The 21,269-nt window shown below is 36.5% G+C and overlaps 1 protein-coding gene across 2 annotated transcripts in view; it reads right to left on the bottom strand.

The window, feature by feature from the left end:
* LOC128744569 (influenza virus NS1A-binding protein-like) overlaps positions 1-18,178 on the bottom strand; it is a 43,768-nt gene extending 25,590 nt beyond the window's left edge. Inside the window, exons 1-2 of one of the 2 annotated variants that reach the window (XM_053841671.1) lie at positions 17,688-18,178; positions 4,619-4,719 (exon numbers count right to left, since the gene is read on the bottom strand). In XM_053841671.1, coding sequence (XP_053697646.1) covers positions 4,619-4,649 — 31 coding nt within the window. In that variant the 5' untranslated portion in view covers positions 4,650-4,719; positions 17,688-18,178. Of the gene's footprint in view, positions 1-4,618; positions 4,720-8,210; positions 8,589-17,687 lie in introns of those variants that run through there. The other variant, XM_053841672.1, reaches the window with a different exon arrangement.
* Between the last annotated feature and the right edge of the window lie 3,091 nt (positions 18,179-21,269).

The raw sequence follows: 21,269 nt of genomic DNA, 5'->3' as shown, positions 1-21,269 counted from the left end.
AGAACTGACCAAGACATGCTCGTTGTTCATTCAGTTTCCGAAATTAATTTCCCTGATTTTCTTGACTTTCCTTGTTGTTTTTGTTTCCGATTTATTTCTTGCTTTTTCAGAATTAATGTATATAAATCAATTGTATGTAGAATTAATTTATATTTTTAGGCAAAACTAAAAGCAAATTTGTGGCACTAAATTATGCCCACAATAGAAACTATAGCAATATACAAGCTTTTTGAAAGTCAAGTTGACCGCATAATGTAGCAGTCCTTTAGGAGATATATAATGAATCCTTTAAAAGATGCATTTCTTCAGGAAAATTGTTTCTAATTTGGTTCGATCAATTTTCAAGATATTAAATCGTAACGGTACCCGCATGTACGCGTCCAACTTTAAGCAAATAAGGTTTACTTTATCAGTTCGACTTCATTAAAGTATTTCACAGACTGAATAAGGCTTATGTATAGGTTTAGCAGAAGCTAGCATTCTCGTAATAGTTGTGATTATGATGATAAGACCGCGTAACTTTTTATTAATGAATAAGAATGCAACTTGCTAATCGATTAATGTAAGAATTTGGCGCGTTTGTCAAACCGCCGGAATTGTGAGCTACTGCAGTGTAGGACCGTAAATACAAAAGATACAGCAAACCTTTATTCAGCAAAATTGTGTATTATACCTAGTTCTACAAATATCCCATAAGTAACTTTGTCAAATTTTGCTCGGCTGAGACGGTGCTGTCAAATGAATCAAAATTAAGTCAAAGTGATCGAACCATCCCAGCTTGTATTGTGTGTAGGTACCTAAATAGTAAACGTCACGAAACGTTATCGTGTATTGTTGGAAAATTCCAGCAACCGGTATAGCGTAGCCGTATGGCCAATGAAGGTGAACCGGCGTCTATCGAAGCGCGTCTAGCTAGTTGGGTTGGGACAGTATACAGAGACGACTGACATTGTATTTATTTACTTACTTAGAACGGGTCTAGTTGCCTACCGGCAGCGACAATTTGTTGGCAATGTCGCGCTTATGTTACCAAAACACTTGCATAATCCTTTGCGCTGAGCATCCCGCGTTGTGTAACTGTTTTACATTCGTTCGATACTATTTAAATCTATGCTACAGTTTGCTCCACCCAGTTATTTTGATTACAGAGAATGATGCTCCTATAGACGGTGAATTTCAGTAAATTGATCTTAATTTGACTTCGTATCGATACAATTTTTAACTTCAAATAAGAGTTTTTCAATTTAATCGTGCATGGTGTCTTTATTTTGAGTACTGTAAAGGCAAAAAATCTCCCCTAGAAGTAACCCTAGTGGGGATGCCCTTGCATTTTCTTATTATTAGGAGGTGCCCTCGAATGATCAATTACCGTTGAAATATATGCTAGTCACAAACGAAAATATTTATCTTTAGAGTTGATTTGCCAACAATAAACTCCAACAACAGATATCGGTTTTGTGAAACAAACAAATTCAATGTTTTAGTAAACCTCATTCTATTAACATAGCAGTTTTCCCGCTAACTTTCGCAAACTGCGTTGCAGTGCAGCATTTACAGTCATCCCAGTATTACGGGCCACCCAGTATTATGGGCCAGTGTACACTTTACGTTAGTTTTATACGTAACAAATTAATATTTAACTATCGAATATGAGTGCAATAGATAGAAGCAACATTCTACTGCATGCTTGACAGCAATACACATAGTTCCAATGCGTTAATTTTCTTAATTTTCCGATAGTTGTCACTTGGCTCCAATCGACTGTCGATTTAATGTTGTTTTTGTGGTTGTAATAAAAAGTCGGCTGTGAATTATAAGCTGAATAGCGGCGTAAATTTGTATGTCTGAGCGTGAAATGAATGGAAATCGAGGGAATAGGTATGTATTCAATTGAATTAAAGGTGAAACCACCTAGAAAAATTCATTTTCCGCTTTAATAGACGAAATTAAACAATGGCCCATAATACTGGGTGCAAAATTAACTTTTCCCAGTATTGTGGGTCAAGCATATAGATCAACAGTATTCGCTGTTTTTGACAGTTGGGTGGTTGAAGAAACACCCGAGCATGTAGTCTTTGTATGCCCCAGATTTGAAGCGGTGCGCGAGGATATGCCGCTCTAAACGTAGACAACATTGTTGAGAAAATGTGTCTAGATGAGGGCACTTGGAACGTCGTCAATAGATCGATTTCAAGAATTCTGGTTGAGCTGCAGCGAAAATGGATGGCAAATCAGCAAGTCGGTAAGGCCTAGCTTCAAAAGAGGGGTGATGAGCGTATAGAGGACAAGGTGGCCCATTGAATGGACGTATCTAGGCCGCATATGACACACAGATCAAAAGCAACGCGATTCTGGGCGCGGTAAAACCCTAGACCGACTTATATGTGTGGGGGATGGGATCTTTCCCAAAATAGTCCCTGTACCTAGATGAACAATATTCAGTGTGGAAATGGAAGAAATCCTGCGATGGTGACTGTGCGGGGTGCGCGTTATGTTGGAGGGCACTTCCTTATCAGGACACGTCTCGACAGATGGAGAAATCCCGCTACGGAGGCCATGTTCGCAAAGAAATCCTGCGAGGGCGGCCGTGTAGAGATGGACATTAAGTTGGTCGCCATCTCAGCATCGGTGCACGTCTCGACAGGTAGCGGAGTAGTGTATAGGCACGCTCTCCTCCCGAAATAATACCTAGCGGTGGTCCCGGGAGGATTTGGGGCCAGGAGCAGTGAGGTTTTTAGTGGGTTAGAGTCCCACACCGTGCCACGTGATGCAGTGCATCATCAGTGTGCCAGGCATTGAGCTTTTCCTCACGGTAAAAACACACACACACACACACACACACACACACACACACACACACACACACACACACACACACACACACACACACACACACACACACACACACACACACACACACACACACACACACACACACACACACACACACACACACACACACACACACACACACACACACACACACGGTTTTCTCGAAATAAAACCAATTACGTTTTACTGACCCATAATACTGGAAACATTGACCCACAATTCTGACCAGGTTTAAAAGTGGCTCATAATACTGGGAATGGAATATGCTTACATTTTGTTGTTCTGCAAAAAAGTGTGTGAATTTGGAACAAGATTGCCTACTGAACATCAAATTATGATATATTTATAACCAATTAGATTATAAATAAACTGTAAATTATTTAAAGCTGCTTCTCTACCAATAATTTTGTAGCATCATCATGCTTAACTGGCCCATAATACTGGGATGACTGTAGTTTTACCACAGTTAGTTTACGGTCTATCCATTCAAGCTATACGAGATGCTTTTCTGACAGTATTGACAGCTACCTTGGTTATATTTATATCCCCGTCTGTCGAGTTTGCTTCCTTGTACGCAATGAAAGAGTAAAAATAATTCACTAAACCACTGTTAGGATTTTTTTTAAAGTGCAGGTCTGAGCAAAACTATAAGCAGAGGTATGTTCAGAACAACGAACAGTAAATGCGTTTTCCCCGCCATTAATAAACTTTAGTAAAATAACATTCCATTACACAGTGATCTGGTAGGATTGTAGGATGTAAAATAATTTCAGTGTTTTAGTATTAATGTACCAACTACCAATCCATTCAAAGTTTATTGAATAATAAATGCAGTATTTTGTTCTCTTTTTCGATGAAAAATATAATATTCTTGCAGGTCCAATATTTTTGCTCTGTCACTATAGATATATAGATAAATTTACACGCAAAATAATCCACACGTCCGTTCCAAGTGAAAAATCACGTAAATTTCTCTGCATGGAGTTACGTGACTTTCAGTTGAAAGTTATTGGAAAATACAATAACATCTATCTGATTTCCACGTAAATGCACGCATACTAATGCAAACTACGTGGAATTCACGTAAATAGTACGGGAAAAGTTGGATGGAAAATATTCACATAGCTTTTCCAGTAATTTCGACGTGAAAATTACTTTGAGTGTAGGTTATTCAGTAGAAACAGTTTGCCTTTCCAGCCACTACACTGCCGGGAATCGCATAACAGTCCTATTTAAATAGGAAACTCCATAGAAAATGGGACTGATATGCGATTCACGACAGTACAGTCTCTTCTGCGATGACTAGGTCAAAATAATTCACACTCCTTTCTACGTGAAAAATCACGAATATTTCTCTACAGGGTGGGCGCGATTTTCAGTTAATCATTTTGGGAAAAATAATAACATCGATCTAATTTCACGTAAATGCATTTGTGCAAACTACGTGGAATACACGTGAATAGTACGAGAAAAATTGGATGAAAAATATTCATATAACTTTACCCGTAATTTCAATGTGAAAATTAACCTGAGTGATAAATATAAGCAGCTGTTTTGCGGCAACAAACGTGGCACATTTGGCTCGCGTCCAGACGATCCTGATACCTAATTGCTTTCGATGACAACTGTACTTAAACCATCAGTGATACCACGCGTTCGGAATTAAATAAATGAAATCCGGCAAGGTGTACTGTCCATCTCCGAAATATTGCTCGTGGCGATTGCGCGCCAAAGTAAACATGAAGGGTGTTATTTAATCGTACCCATGAACTAGACAAAAACTTACCGCCAATCGAGCTCTCGATGCGGGGACGCATTTTCCTTGTTGGTAAAATTTTGGCAAGATCTAGGCAAACGAATGCAAACGAAAATAGCGATGAGTGAAATCTGAAAAGAGAATGAAGAAAATAATATATTAGTCACTAGCTGACCCGACAAACTTCGTATTGCCACAAATTAACCTGTGTTGTACATAAATCATGAATCTCGGATGATCTTTGTCACTTCTCGAGTTTTGCAAGCCCCCCAGTGGGCGGCGCTTCCGACGGCGGGTCACCGGCAACACTCGCGACCGGCTCGTCCTGAATGATCTAGTGTTACTATAGATAGTTTTTGTGGTCTTGTTATTGATTAATGTTTTATGGAAGAGTCTCGAATTTCTCGAGTTGGATTAGTTTTTGAGTTTCGCAAAAATTTCTGTTTTATTTGTATGAGAGTCCATATCCCCCTACCACAGGGGTGAGAGGTCTCTAACTATCATAAAATAAATTCAAGACTCAAAAATCTCCTACATGCTAAATTTGGTTCCATTTGCTTGATTAGTACTCAAATTATAAGGAAATTTGTATTTCATTTGTTCCCACCCTCTTAAAAGGGAAAGGGGTCGTAATACACCACAGAAAAAAAATTCTGCCATCTAAAACTCTCACATGCCAAATTTGGTTCCATTTGCTTGATTAGTTCTAAAGTTATGAGCAAATTTGTGTTTCGTTTAATGGGAGCCCCCCCCCCTCCTAAAAAGGTAAGAAGTCCTAATTCATCATGGGAAAAATGGTTACCTCCAAAAACACCCACATGCCAAATATGGTTCCATTTGCTTGATTAGTTCTCGAATTATGAGGAAATTTGTATTTCATTTGTGTAGAAGCCCCCCCTCTTGAAGTGTGGAAGGATCCTAATTCACCGTAGAAAATATTTTTGCCTCCAAAAACCTCCACATGCCGAATTTGGTTCTATTTGCTTGATTAGTTCTCGAGTTATGGGGAAATTTGTATTTCATTTGTATTGGAGCCCCCCCTCCTAATGTGGGAAGAGGTCCTAATTCATCACAGAAAAAATTCTTGCCTCCAAAAACACCTACACGCCAAATTTGGTTCCATTTGCTGGATTAGTTCTCGAGTTATGAGGAAATTTGTATTTCGTTTGCATAGGACCCCCCCTCGTAAAGTGGGGAGGGGTCCCAATTCATCATTGAAAAAAAAATTGTCTCCAAAAACACACACATGCCAAATTTAGTTCAATTCGCTTGATTAGTTCTCGAGTTATGAGGAAATTTGTATTTCATTTGTACAGGAGCCCCTCCTCTTAAAGTGGGGAGGGGTCCTAATTCACCATAGAAAATTTTCTTGCTATCGAAAACCTTCACATGCCAAATTTGGTTGCATTTGCTTGATTAGTTCTCGAGTTATGAGGAAATTTGTATGGAAGTCCCCCCTCTTAAAGGGGAGAGGAGTTATAATTCCTCTTATAAAGAGGGGAGGGGTCTCAATTCACCATAGAATAAATTTTTGTCACCAAAAAAAACACCCACATGCCAAATTTGGTTCTATTTGCTTGATTAGTTCTCGAGTTATGAGGAAATTTGCATTTCATTTGTATAGGAGCCCCCCCTCCTAAAGTGGGAAGAGGTTCTTATTCATCATAGAAAACATTCTTGCCTCCAAAAACACCTACATGCCAAATTTGGTTCCATTTGCTGGATTAGCTCTCGAGTTATAAGGAAATTTGTATTTCGTTTGTATAGGAGCCCCCCCCCTCTTAAAGTGGGGAGGGGTCCCAATTCATCATAGAAAAAAATTTTGTCTTCAAAAACACACACATGCCAAATTTGGTTCCATTTGCTTGATTAGTTCTCGAGTTATGAGGAAATTGGTATTTCATTTGTACAGGAGCCCCCCCTCTTAAAGTGAGGAGGGGTCCTAATTCAACATAGAAAATTTTCTTGCCCTCGAAAACCTTCACATGCCAAATTTGGTTCCATTTGCTTGATTAGTTCTCGAGTTATGAGGAAATTTGTATGGAAACCCCCCCTCTTAAAGGGGAGAGGAGTTATAATTCCCCTTATAAAGAGGGGAGGGGTCTCAAATTACCATAGAATAAATTCTTGTCACCGAAAACACCCACATGCCAAATTTGGTTCTATTTGCTTGATTAGTTCTCGAGTTATGCAGAAATTTGTGTTTCATTTGTATGAGAGCCCCCCCTCTTAGTGGGGGGAGGGGTCTCTAACCATCACTAAAACCTTTCCTGGCCCCAAAAACCTCTACATACAAATTTTCACGCCGATTGGTTCAGTAGTTTTTGATTCTATAAGGAACACAGGACAGACAGACAGACAGACAGACAGACAGACAGACAGACAGACAGACAGACAGACAGAAATCCTTCTTTATAGGTATAGATTGGAAGTGCAACATTCCATAAATTAGGACATCACACACAATAACAATGAATAACAATAACAATAAATAACGTTAATAGACGGTAAAAATATGAAAAATCTGCACGAAGTCGAAGCTTTGCGTTGGGTTTTTACAGTTTTAATTGTCTACCGGTGTTTTGTTTACTTACGGTGATGTTCGATGTCGTAAAAAGATTTTTCCACGAGAAACTACGAACACCAATCATCCTCGAACAAATGCATTATAAATTAAAATCAAGAAGAAAGATTTACTGCAAAATCCATGCGGATTGAGCGGACCCGCAGAACATAGTCGATTACTATGCAATAAGATGTGTTAGTGCAAAGTGTAGGTGTATGACAACGAAAATTGTCAGATATCTGGTATATATCAATTTAGTTTGAATGCATCCATCGGCTTTTGATTTTATCACGAACATAGCGTCATTGTTTAAAATAATGTTATTGCTTTAGAAGAAGCAGGACGTGTTATTTCGTACTTTTGCTATCGTATATTTAACGATGCTATGAAGCGTGAATGTATGCGAGTCATTAATAAGTGAATTGAGCCATTCTCCATGAAACATTTTTGTTGTATAATAGCTTATTGAACTACTGTCTTTGCGAATTTCCTAACTTCTGCTCATCGTTGTGCTTCTTTATATCTCATGAAAATTGAAGAAAACTTCAAAGGTCGCACTGAGGCCCCGTCTTACTCTATAAGCGATCAAAATCTGACCACTTTTCCACTATTTAGATTATGATTTTACACCCTTACCTTCTCGTAAGACACGGTCCTACGCCAAATATTACAATCACATTTTTTTAATGAAATTCAAAGTATACCTTTTGGTTTAGCTAGGTATAAAATAATAATAAAATATAACAATTAAGATCGAACAATTGATCAATTTAGCGCGTTTAAAAGTAAGATGCATATGTTAGAAATACTTCACATGTACGCATATATGTAATTATGTACAATACTTTAGCACATCAGAAGTATGCAAGAATAAATTGTTTCAACATAAAATCAGTCCAATTTGCAGGTTTTCTGCTGAAATCAAAAACTTAACCTGTATGATGCTTTACACAATTCATTTGATTATCTAATTGTATTGAAAAAAGAGAGTTTGAAGAAACACTGCAAACAATCCTGCGTTAGACTTAGTGTGATGAAAAAATCCTTATTACTTACTATTATTTAATCCATGCAATAAAATTGTTGGTAGTTTTCACATAAAACAGTATTTATCAGCATTTCAAGCAACTTTTCTACACTTTGACGATTCTTTTCCGTGAAAGCAAAAACGAAAAGGGTTGTACCTTTATGATACCAATGTAGACAGTGCAACGTGAACAAAGAAACTGGAGTTTGCAGTCAAATATGGTACTCGATTTTCCAGTTTAAGCACAACTTGCTTGATTAACGGATGTCTATTGAGTAAAAAAATAAAGCACCAAGTTCACTTCTATCAACCGACGCCATAAAATTGAACCTAATTCTTTGATTGCATTCTAGAAACTCCTTTCACTTGTCAATCAGCTTTCGCACAACGGGGACACCAAGGAAATCTATTCTCCCTTTCAGTGGCAGAAAACGAGAGCATTTTGCTTCCACTTGTACGAGACAAATGATGTTCGCGGTACGGGTGATAAACGCGAAATGAGAAAGTGTCGGACGAAACTCTCTCGCTATCCGTAGCCCAACAACGTGCATACGTTATTCGCAAACTAATAAATATGACCTCTGTTTTAAGTTTTGCATTTTGGGCCATTTTATGTGATAATTTGCCTATTGATTGACACTCAGTCACTCGCAAGATATGCTACTGTGTATATATGTTAATACATATGAACATGTTCCTAAGTATACATATCCTTTTTTTAACATTTATTGAGATCATGATTTAAAAATTTGTCCAATATAACGGTTAATCATTTTCAACAACTTTATTTTCGAGTTATAATAGTTAGATACAAAAAAATTTTTGTTCCACAAGTCCAAGTTGACCTATATTCCATGCGTTCTCTCAATTGTAAACACCGTTAACAATCGTTACGTGCGGTTGTGCCTCCACAATGAGTATTTTTTTATTATCTATCGCACATGCGCCTAGGGTACTTGTCTTCGGAAAAAGAAAAGAAAAAAACCTGCCAGGCGGCAGCATGCACTTGATTTAAACATCCACTGACAAGCCAATCTGTGAAACCAGCAGGACCCTGGCTGGTTCCGATGCCAACCAATGGGAAAGTGGGGAATGTTGGTCATCTTTTGCTTTGTTCTATTGCTAGCTTCAATTGAAATATTTTTTGAAGAAACTAAATACAACAGTTCGTCAGCCTCATTTAGTTTTGCTTTTAAACACATTTTCGAATTAGAAAAAATAAAATTCTACTTGCCTATTCTAAAATAATTAATCTTGCGAGAAGTAGGGTATGCTGCTGCTTGGTCGTAATTGCCTATTCCCGTCCTATCCAACACAAATTATTAAAAATATCAGCATTTGTATGACACACAATTCAAAACTACACGGAGAATAAAAATGTAGTTTCAACCATATTTATGGTTGTTTTACGCAGAAACAAAAATTTCGTTTTGTTTCAAACTGAAATATATGATTGAAATGAAAATATTTATTGTTATATCAATTTTAACTTCAAATTTGAAAATACTTTACTTTTAATTCAAAACTGTTATTTTCTTGATTCAATCAGAATCTCGTTTTGAAACAACAATATTTTCAGGTTGTTATAAAAATATTTTATTGAGGCTTAAAGCAACAATCATTTTGTTTGAAACAAACTGGAGCTTTTTCGCTCCGTGTAGTTATTCCCTAATATTTTAGTTTGTTGTCTATCATACGCGATCAATCAAAGTGAGCTGAGATCTTTTTAAATGCTTTTTATCATTAAAGAAGTCCTACCAGCCAAATTTCCTACGTTTTTTCGTGCGACCAAGAAGAAAATGTCGACTAACCGTTTTAATTTCCGTCATTCATCAATGAAAATAACTCACGCAAGGCATTGTCGTTATTCTACAGCCAGGAAAATTTGCCTGACCTGCAGTAATTTCGCAGAATAACATTTGTCATGCCGTCCTACGCAAAAACATGCGCGTGAACTTCGAAAACATTGTTGCGATTTTAAAACGGTACGACGAATCTAAGAAATAAAGTCAGTTGCGCAATTTCAATAATATGCTTTAATAATCGCTTTTCAGTGATTTCAAAGTTCACGGATCGAAAGGTAAGTGCGTTTTAGTCAAATTAGCACAATAACTTTTGGAGTATTCATTAAATCCATCCAACAAATGACGAAAATTAGAATGGCTTTACTTACTACGACGGGAATTAGATATAAACCCTAAATAAATTTTTGAACCATTCGGTTAGTTTCATATCGTAATATAAATCAGCTCACTTCTGGGACATCAAAGCGGCCAACGTTAAAAAAGCACAAGCCTTGTATGTTGTATTCCCATCCTAGGCGTTTTGGATCGACACGTTTAGTCACTTTTCCGTTCAAGTTATGAATAAGTGAAATTACAGTTAACAGTTTGTATGGCGGTTCATCCGCCATGAATTAAGAATTGAAGCATTTTTGTGCCAAAAATATTTTTTTACTGAATTAAACCGTTCGACTCTAAAATCACCTATTCGCGAAAACCTGCAAGCTGTGAGCTGCCAATTTTTTTCATAAAATGACCTACTGTTGTCAATCCATGACGGTTTTAGTGTAGGCATAGGCAGCGCATTATTGTAAAGCAAAGAGTACAATGTCAAGAAATTTTAAACCTAGTTGACATATGTGTGAAAAAAGTGCAAGTGGAAAAGTATACTGCCATTTTTTTATTGTTATTTTTCTGCTGTTATTTTTCTAAAGCCAATTTAACTTAGTATGATAGATGCAGGCAAGGTAAAATCTTGGTGCAACTTTCTGTTGATTCGGAAATTGATCTTTAAATTAACAGGCTTTGCAAGGATAGTTTAGTGTAGGGGAAAAGACGTCTACAATGAGACACTTTTTTCCAAAACAAAATTGAAAATTTTTAATGATACCTAGCTATCAACGAACTTTTTAAGCTATTTGAAAGGTGTACCCTAGTTGTCTGAAAAAAAAAAGATTGAGTCGTTTGGTTATAAGCTGAATCACTTACAACCACAAATGTGATGGTGTAATTTTGTCTCACTGTTCCCCGATAGGTGGGAAGATTGAGACAGCGAGTATTGAATACCGAGACACATATTTGTATTCAATTATCCGCATTTGGTGTAAAAAAAAGACAGAATTATCGCCATTAGCGGGTTTCATTGACAGTCATGTGTTTATTGCATTTAGTTTCAGGTGAATAACAAAATGCATATCAATTTTCAAAATTAAATTATTAATGCAGTACTTACAACCAGGGATGGCACGGTCACTTTGATTCAATTCACATTCATTTGACAGTAGCGTCTTAGCCAAGCAAAATTTGACAAAGTTTTATATGGGACATTTGTAGAATTCGTTATTATCTACAAATTTTGCTAAATAAAGACTTGCTGTATCTTTTGTAGTTACGGTACTACAATGCTAGTATCTCATTAGTAGCTAGGTGAACGTTCATTTGGCTACTAATGAGGTACTAGCATTGTAGAACCGTAACTACAAAAGATACAGCAAAACTTTATTCAGAAAAATTGTAAATAATATCTAGTTCTTCAATCGTCTCATATATAACTTTTTCAAATTCTGCTAGTCTGAGACGGTGCCGTCAAATGGATGTGAATTAAGTTAGAGTGATTGTGCCATCCCTGCTTACAACTATTTGATAACACCATATATATTATTTTTTCATAAAACATTTTTACTGGGAACAGTATGACAAACAGGCTTGCGTAACACAGCAGGGTAACAATGAGTCAAACACTGAGATAGTGCTATCGTCAAGCAACTTTTTTTTAATTTCATTGAATTACAAATCAATCCAAATGGATTGACTTTAAATGAATTCTTGACTATAAATTAAAAGCCTGATGTCCAAGATTTTTTGTACGTTTGTTGTAAGTTATTTCTCGCCCCCTTAGTGGTGTCAGGATGAATACAAAGATAAGGACAGAGCTGGTCAGCTACTGACTGACCGTACAGAACAGCTTAAGCAATGGACTGAACATTTTGAACAACTCTTCCGAGTTTCAAATGTCAGAGACTAACAAAACCAGCAACGTATGACGCCAACAGTTCGTCGAATTAATCGTATCAACTCGGAGGCATCATCGCTGGATCAAGTTTGGGCAGCCTTGAAGAGTATGAAATCCAATAGTGCACCAGAGATAGACTGTATTTCAGCCGAAATGCTCAAAGTTGACCCATCGTTGTCAGCCCAGATGATGCATCAGCTTTTCAGTAATATATGGGAAACTGCAACTTTTCCGGTGGACTGGATTGCAGGGCATATTGGCCAAAATCCTTAAAAAAGGATGTGGTAAATAGCGTGGCATTACGTTGCTCTGTACTACTCTCAAAATACTATGTAAGGTAATCATCAACCGGATCCAGGAGAAGATCGACGCTACTTTCCGGCGGCAGCAAGCTGGATTCCGTGCTGGCCGATCATGTGTAGACCATATCACAACGCTCTGTATTATATTGCAGCAGATCAGCGAATTCCAGGACTCTCTTCTACTGGTGTTCGTTGACTTCGAAAAGGCGTTCGACCGACTCAACCACGAAAACATCTGGGGCGCACTTAGGCGTAGAGAAGTTTTAGATAAGTTAGTCCATCTCATCGAGGCTCAATACGAGGCGTCCCAGATAACACAAGATCGTAATAAAAAGTTCACATTAAATCGTTTTCATGTCAATTTAACATTAGGATTGCATAATGATTACAGTATGTCAAAACAAAGTGAACAATAAGTTGTTTTGCAGTCGTGCGTGTCCTCATATACAACTCATGACTGAGAATTACAAAAGAGTATAGATGATTGCAATATTTAGTTATATCTCAATCATATATTCAGGAGTATTAAGTTGCGTGTTATAAAAACCGCTGTATAAAATGGAAGATAGAATTAAAAATAATCGTCAAAATTTTCGCACGTATATTGCCTCCACTTTGGTACATATGTTTAACAGCACGACGTCTAAACTATTCTTTACAACAACAAAAATGTCTCAATATGCACTTTCATGTTCAGTTGATTGAGACCGTATATTTTTTATGCATAAGAAAAACTCAGCTTTTCAGGAAAAAAATATAAAAAATCGGGCCTCTCTAGTTCTCACGCAATTAATAATCACGCGATAAATAATATCTTCAATGTAATTTTAATTTTAATAACAATTTTATTCGTAGAATTGTTAAAGTATTAATTGTTTAAGTAGTATTATCTTCAGTTAGATTAGACCGTAACGTAACGTAATATAACAGAAGCAGTTATTGGATCGAATGAACCAACACGAATGCGGCGACGATAATTTGAGCGTTTTTATCCGAACACGTGCACTGCGGTAGGAGAAAATCAATACCAAACATGTAAACAAACCTCGTTGTACGGTGCTGGATGAATAATACGCCACAGTAAAATCATTGCTGCAGGTTTGCGTAGGTGGTTGAGTTGAGTTGGTGACGTATAGGGGAGTGCGATGTATCGACGTTTTAGTGTGTGACATTATGATATGAATAGTCCAATGGTTTATTTAGTGATTAGTGAGACCAATCGGTTAAATCGTTGGATCAGTTATTCACTAGGAAATACAGATTTTTTTAGTTTATAATTTTTAACCAAAATATTCCGTAACAAGACAAGTGAATATGTGCAATGCAAGATATTTACTCTAGCTGTTGCAGTATTTTGAACTTTAGGTCAACATATATTGCACGTATTTTGGCCTTATATTGGCTTTAAGTCGCTGCGGGCGATAAAACAGATGAGCAACGCACGCTGAGCCGTTAATTTAGGATAAATGCGCTGTCCATGAACACGTGAGCATATGAGACGTATATAGATACCATATAAAATTATAAATGTGTGGAATTGTTTCTGAAATTCTACATCAATCCTACTGACATTGTTCCTACTTGGTGATTATGCGTTCATTTCGCTGGGTTTAAACAGCACACGTACCAAAGTAATTGACGCAGTTACTACGAAGTCAGATAAGATGTTTTACTGTACCATACAATAAAAGTGATAACTATGTCCGTTTGAGCTGGCGAGTACAGTACTTCGTGCATCGTATATACTTAAAAATTCTGGAATCATCCGGAAATATTGCAAAAAAATTATCATCAGACTAATGAACTGATTCAGCGAGGTCGTGCTAGCAGCCAAAGCCAAATGAATTGTAACCGCATGCTGGCCATGATTGCCGTCAGCGTTCAATCGAACAGATGATAAACAAAAACAGCGCCCCAAACACATCAAAATGAGCCTTGAGTGTATACCATATCTACCAGTCCAGCGATGTTAGTTATTGGAGTAGATCTCGGTTATTTCGATAAAATCCAGCACTTACAGAATGGTTAAAAATTTTGTCCACTCTTTCCTTTCGGCGCATCTATTATCAGTATGATTTATGTTATTAATTCATCCAACTATAAGTGGAATGTTTTCATAATAGTTGTCATTAAAACGATAAATTATTAGTTGTTTTGTTCGGTTCTTACATTAATTTTCAACTCTATGGACCAAACGTTGTAATTGTTGAAAACTTGGACTATCATACAATTCGGCACTAAGAAAAGGGCCAATCTGCAAAATATAAACAACCCGAGTGAGGGTTTCTTTCCCTATGCTAGTCCAGCAGAAAATAACCCTCACTTGATTTGTTTACATTCAGCAGATCGGCCCTTTTGACAAGTTGGTGCTGAATTTTGTATTATATAGTTGAAAGTGTTATAGTTTAGAAAAGCTCTTACTTTATCAAAGCTTTATCAATTGATATCCAGCAATTTTATCTGAAACAAGTAATAAATGACGATCTTATTGTTTCAGTTTATATTAAAAAATGACGATATTGAATTTGGAACATTCAAATTACGATCAATCTGTCAGTGTTTTCGTATTTTGTTATGACCTAAAATTGACAAGTATTATTAAGATGGTTTAAATATGTCGTATGTAACTGTATTTGGTATTCAATCCCTTGACCTAAACTCAGATATATTATTCCAAATTCTTATAGTCGTGTTATTGCTTTATTACTCAATCCACTCTTTTTTCCACTATTTTTTATTACTTTTCCAACTATGTTAGCCAAAACAAGGTCAAATTTTGATATGATTTCCAATAATGTATTTTGATATTATTTTGTTTTGCACCGCTGCTCGCGCATCAAATATTATCTTTCAGTACTTGAAATTTGGTCTGTAGGGCGTAAGCATTGCTGACTAGTGATGTTTGTTTCCTCGCTATTAGTCTACACAATTCACATTCGCGTGCGCGATACGGTTTGGATCCCTCCTCCAGCAAGCAACAACCTTATCCTCAGTTTATAAACAATATTCCGTTTCGTTGCTGTTTTGTTTATTTTAATTTGACGATAAAGGTCGTCAGCAACATGATGCGTAAATTTGTAGATCACAAATTAATTATATGTTATACTACTCTGAGATTACTGTTTTCTTTGTGGTTGATGAAAACTAAATACTGAGGCAAACGAAGCGATGAAAATTTAATATTTAATAAAGTACATGGCTTATTTCTTAATACAACTAGACTAAACTAATCAGTGTAGACCTTGAAATGCGTCCCTTCATCAATTGTAGAACCACCGTTTCAAAAAAATATTAACAAATATCACTGGAAAAATATTGGTATCGACAATAATGAGATGCTAGCCTTGAATTTTTTTCGATCTAACAAAGTAGATCGACTGTTGCTGTGAAACGTTTTAAATGGAAGTATTATTGTTCTTGCTGCATGTGTTTTTAGACATTTTAAAAGCCTAGACTTTACATTTCCAGATTTTTTAGTTTAGCGAATTGCAAGGGTATCTCTTGTAAATAAGTTTTTTACTCAGAATAGCTTTCTTGCTAATCAGCGGATACTCCTCATTCTCCTCCTCTGGTCGATTTACGTCTTACTGCAAATTTGCTTAATTAATTTCATAAGCCTCAGATATTCTCAATCAGATGCTTTCTTGAGTTCAATGAGCTTGCAAGTTGGATCTTTCAGTTAGTTTGTGTGTGTGTGTGTGTGTGTGTGTGTGTGTATGTGTGTGTGTGTGTGTGTGTGTGTGTGTGTGTGTGTGTGTGTGTGTGTGTGTGTGTGTGTGTGTGTGTGTGTGTGTGTGTGTGTGTGTGTGTGTGTGTGTGTGTGTGTGTGTGTGTGTGTGTGTGTGTGTGTGTGTGTGTGTGTGTGTGTGTGTAATTTTACGTAATATTGTGTTGTTTCAAAGTTATCAAGATTTAACGTATTATATAACATTCACTGAACGATGGTAACATTGTTAAGTTAAAGCTTCTATATGTACATTTTGAAACAGAAACTTTTATAGCTCGTAATATAATTGCAATATAGAAATTATTGTAATTGCAATTTTGAAAACGCTAATGTGATCAAAAGGTGATGTTTGCTCAGCACTTTCATCTACAATTTGTTGATTGAATTAGGCTTGAAAATTAGGAAATTTCAGTCCTCGAAATTTTCACTTTATTTGGTTAACTAACGATTACACTAAAAGGTTAGGGAATTGTGTATAAGTACAAGCTCTTGAAGGCATTGCAATAAAACTGCGTTAGCTTAAAAATTTTCAGACTGCCTTTTGATATCTAAACCGGTACTCCACAGTCTTGTTTAGTAAGTATGTCGGGTCCTAATATGCGCGAACATGTAGATCAGGTCGTTATACTAACGGGACGTCATTTTCGTTGATCGAATTTTTGTACCAACATAATTAAGCATAAGCATTGACATAATACTAGGGGTCAGTCCCGGCGTAGTGGTTAGCATTCACGCCTCTCACGCCGAGGACGTATCCAAATCCCAACCCCACAGAAGTCACGAATGACCCAAGCTGGTTAAAGTGACTATAATCTAACAAAAAAAATAAGACAATACTTTTGGGTTTCATTGCGAGATGTAATATAGGCTTTTCTTATCCATGCTCTGAAATAATATACCCAATCGCCATTTGAACAGCTAGATATTTAGGAAACATTGCCTTTTGCTGAATTCTCAAATGTTCATAACGTCATAAATTCAATGAGATAGGATTGAGGATAGCCATTAAATATAAACATAATGCCCAGGTAGTATTTAAATTAAAAAAATTGCAACATGGCTGCAACAAATCTTGTCACTTTTATCAACACAATTAGCTAGATATATTTTGTGTTTTACTGACTACTTAATTACTGATATGCCAGCAGCAGCAACAATGGCTGTTTATTCTATAAAGCTTGCAGTGCGGGGTTGTTCGGGTCTACTTGACACCTCTCAGCTTTGTAATTTCATACCATTTGATACAATATGCATACATTTATACAATACATTACACTAAACTAATTTAATTAATGTTAATTCGAAGAATCTAGAAAAACGGCAAGCTACTTTTTTAAAACATTCAAACGCGTTGGTTTGCTGAATCGCATGAAAATGTATTAATGTTTTACCGTATATGTATTCTCTCGGTCAGTTATACGTTGTTCAGTGGTAAATTATTATATCTACAAATAGGTACTTACCCTTTTTTGGATTAACGGTATCACTAAGAAATGGTTTGTCAAATTTTTTCCGATAAATTAAGTATGCAGATTTTTTTATGGCTCATTGATTCATTCTCACTGCAGGAAATTTCTTTACTATGCGAAACTTGATACCGGCCAACTCACGTTAAGCAGGAAAAATTTTGCACGCTTTCAACTAATGGCGATCGGAATAAGAACAAATAATAATCAAACTGCAAAGCACGTCGACAGGGAAAAGAGCATTATTACACGGTAATGAATCGATCGAACGCGGAGACAGAAGCACCTGGATTGCAATAGCGTATATCAAACTTGTTAATGATGGAAACCAAAAACAAGGAACACGGTTACAACTTCCTGCTTATTTTCTACGGACGAAAACTGAACTGCACGACTGCTGTCACAAATTGGGAACTGCAAAAACATGCACGGAGCAAACGTAGAAAAGCAGCAAAACGGAACTCCACAGTGTCCGCTGCTAAGCCGAATCACCACGAATCGATGAATGAAATATTAAAAGCTGAACACTGCCACCGTCATTCGAGACGACAAACTGTCACTACTACTAACCCAATTTACGAGCTTGCACGAAAGGTCTAAACACAATGCTTGTCTGCGTTGTGAAAATTTAACAAGTTCTACATGAATTATACGCGTTAACAGTGTTGCTAATAGTTTTGACGGTTTTAATCTAAGTTCCTATCAAGTTTTCCATGAGCGGAATGAATTTTGACCTGCATGAAAGGTCAAACTGAATAAATTCCACCTACATAAAACGTCAAAATCGATCGACATTTCCTATCCAGCTTTTTACGAGCCATAATGGCGGACGTGTTCGTAATATTTTAACAGCATTTTTGACATTTCCCTAATACATCGCACGTTTTCTTTCCGCGCGTTCACGGTAAAACTAAAGGAATATACGGAAAGAAAATGTGCGATGTATTTGGGAATTGTCAAAAATGCTGTTCAAATATTAGGAACACATCCGCCATTATGGCACGTAAAAAGCTGGATATGACAGGACGTGCCATAAATGCTAAAGACCCGCGCAGAGTTATGTCGAATTTGTTTATTCAATCCGGGTTGAAACTGGATGAATTTTATCTGTCATATAGGAGCAAATGAACACAAAAAGTTCATCCAGTTCCAATCCGGTTTGAATAAACAAATTCGACATTAGTACTTTATGGTAGCGTTAGCGTAGATCTGACAGATAATCTGTCAAATTGTATGGGAGAACTGTTAGGTTAACGCAAACGCAACCGTAAAGTACCAATTCTGCGCGGGCCTTAACCGCGGCGTTAATCCAAAATTGAAGATAGAATTAACAAAAGGGCGAATGTCACAAGCGTAAACAAACCGAGTGAGGGTTGATTTTGCTATGCTGGTCCAGCAAAAAATAACTCTCACTCGTTTTGTTTACATTTGCGACATTCGCCCTTTTGTTAATTCTATCTAGAATTGACCCCATTTGTCGACCAACATTAGAAAAGGGCGAATAAGCCAAATGTCGAACAAACCGAGTGAGAGTTAATCTTTGCTGGAGCAGTACAAGAAAATGAATTCTCACTCGTTCTGTTTGACATTTTGCTTATTCGCCCTTTTCAAATGTTTGGTCGACATTTTTGATTGGCTGAAAGTGATATCACATACTAACAGACGTAACACTGAAGCCTCATTCCATCACCAATAATAACGATCATTTCAAATGTTCATTTAAGCCAAGCAAACAACAATCGTTGCGCGAGAACGCCGCGCCTCTGATATGCAATCGTTGGCTGGAAAATATAAAGCGGTATCGCTTCAGTGTTGCAAACTCTCATTGAGTGGGAATACGAAAATGAGTAGGGGAAACTAGGGAGACTTGATCCCCATTTTGTTTTCTGTATATTTCTCAAAAGTCCACTAGAAAAAAGACCTGGGTTTTCAATTTTTCGGCAGTTTACAATACAGCTTACTACCTACAATTTATCAGTTAGTGATACGTAGCGCTAAACAAAAAATATGGGATATTTTGGAAAGTACAGAAAATTGTATATATTCAAAATATGCGGGAGACTTGATCCGCAGCTTAGGCACAATTGATCCATTTGCAAATATATATTTTTAAAGCTCAACTTTCATTTGGAAGTTTTATCAAAATAGACCTAGTTCATGTAATATCATTATTTAGTGTACAACAGTTCAATTCAAAAGTATAAAAAGTATTTAGAAATCGTTAAGTGCATCGATCTGTAAAAGTATAGCTTTGGACATCTTTTATAATTTGCGACGAGAACTTTTTCGTTGGGTTTTAATTTTTGAAGCATTATATTTTTCCTGTTTAATAATCAGAGCAGCCTCTAGCTTCAATTTCGTTGGTGCATCTGTAAAAATGTGCATCTCCTCGTTTTCTTACTCTTCGCATATTTTTACGTGGTGATGCCTTTGGAAATGGTTTTATATCTACAGGTGTTTTGATAATTGTATTGTTCGGAATCATTGATTTTGGTACCTGTTTAATAGAATTCTTCAAAGAAGATGAGTTGTTTTGTTCAGATGAATTCTTTGTCCGAGCAGTCTTTCTTCTTCCTTGGAAAATCCACGGGTTGCTCCTCCGTAGTCCGGTTGGTAATTAATCTTTTCAGAAGCATTTTTTCGTTTTCTCACATATCGCTTAAGTGTCATTACTTTCAAATTGAACATTTTTGCGGTCGTTCTGACCGGATTTCCGGACTATTCGTGATTTTTACATAACGAATGTTTACGATTTTGAGAATTGTTCATTTTATCATTTACGACATAACGGCCTCCAAGCTCTTCATTTCCTAACGAAAGGATCAAGTGCCCCTGAAATTATGTGGATCAAGTGTACCTGTCGTAGTAAGTTTTACTGAAAATTATTTTTGTAAAATATATACAAGTTTTATTGCAAAATGTATACATCATCAATGCATAAACATGTTTAGCTAATTTTTTGTTTTAAAAGCAATTCAAAAATTTCAAGACACTTCTCCGTAGCCAAAAAGTTAGAGTTGACTAAAAAAGAAGTATAGAGAATTATTCCGTTGCAAATCTTATTACATTATATTTTCGTTGCAATGTAAAAATGTATTACATTTTTGTTTTGCAATTTTGTTAGTTGAATGAAATGTACAACTTTACTTTTTTCTGCAAAAAAAAAACATTGTATTTACGGAGAAACAATTAATGGATCAAGTGTCCCAAGGGATCAAGTCTACCTGGTCTCCCCTAATTATTTCCGAATTTTTTTTTCTTTTGTATTCTGTGGTAGTTTTATGTTAGTTTTGTTTGCAAACGAAATTTAATTTCAATATGAAATGCAAAACATGATTTTTGTTGTATGAACTAATACCGAACTTGTTTATTCTATCCGGGTTGGAACTGGGTGAATTTTATCTGTCAGATAGGAGCAAATGAACACAAAAAATTCATCCAGTACTATTCCGGATTGAATAAACAAATTCGCTATAAGCAGAGGTGGGCACCGCTAATCAGCCAACCGCTAACATTTTAGCAAGCGAGTAGTGCGTTCGCTAAGTTTTAAATGTGGTAGCGCTTCTATTAGCTTACGAT

This window comes from Sabethes cyaneus, chromosome 3 (genome assembly GCF_943734655.1).
Source record: "Sabethes cyaneus chromosome 3, idSabCyanKW18_F2, whole genome shotgun sequence".
Classification (NCBI taxonomy): domain Eukaryota; kingdom Metazoa; phylum Arthropoda; class Insecta; order Diptera; family Culicidae; genus Sabethes; species Sabethes cyaneus.
This window is presented reverse-complemented; position numbering and strand designations above follow the sequence as displayed.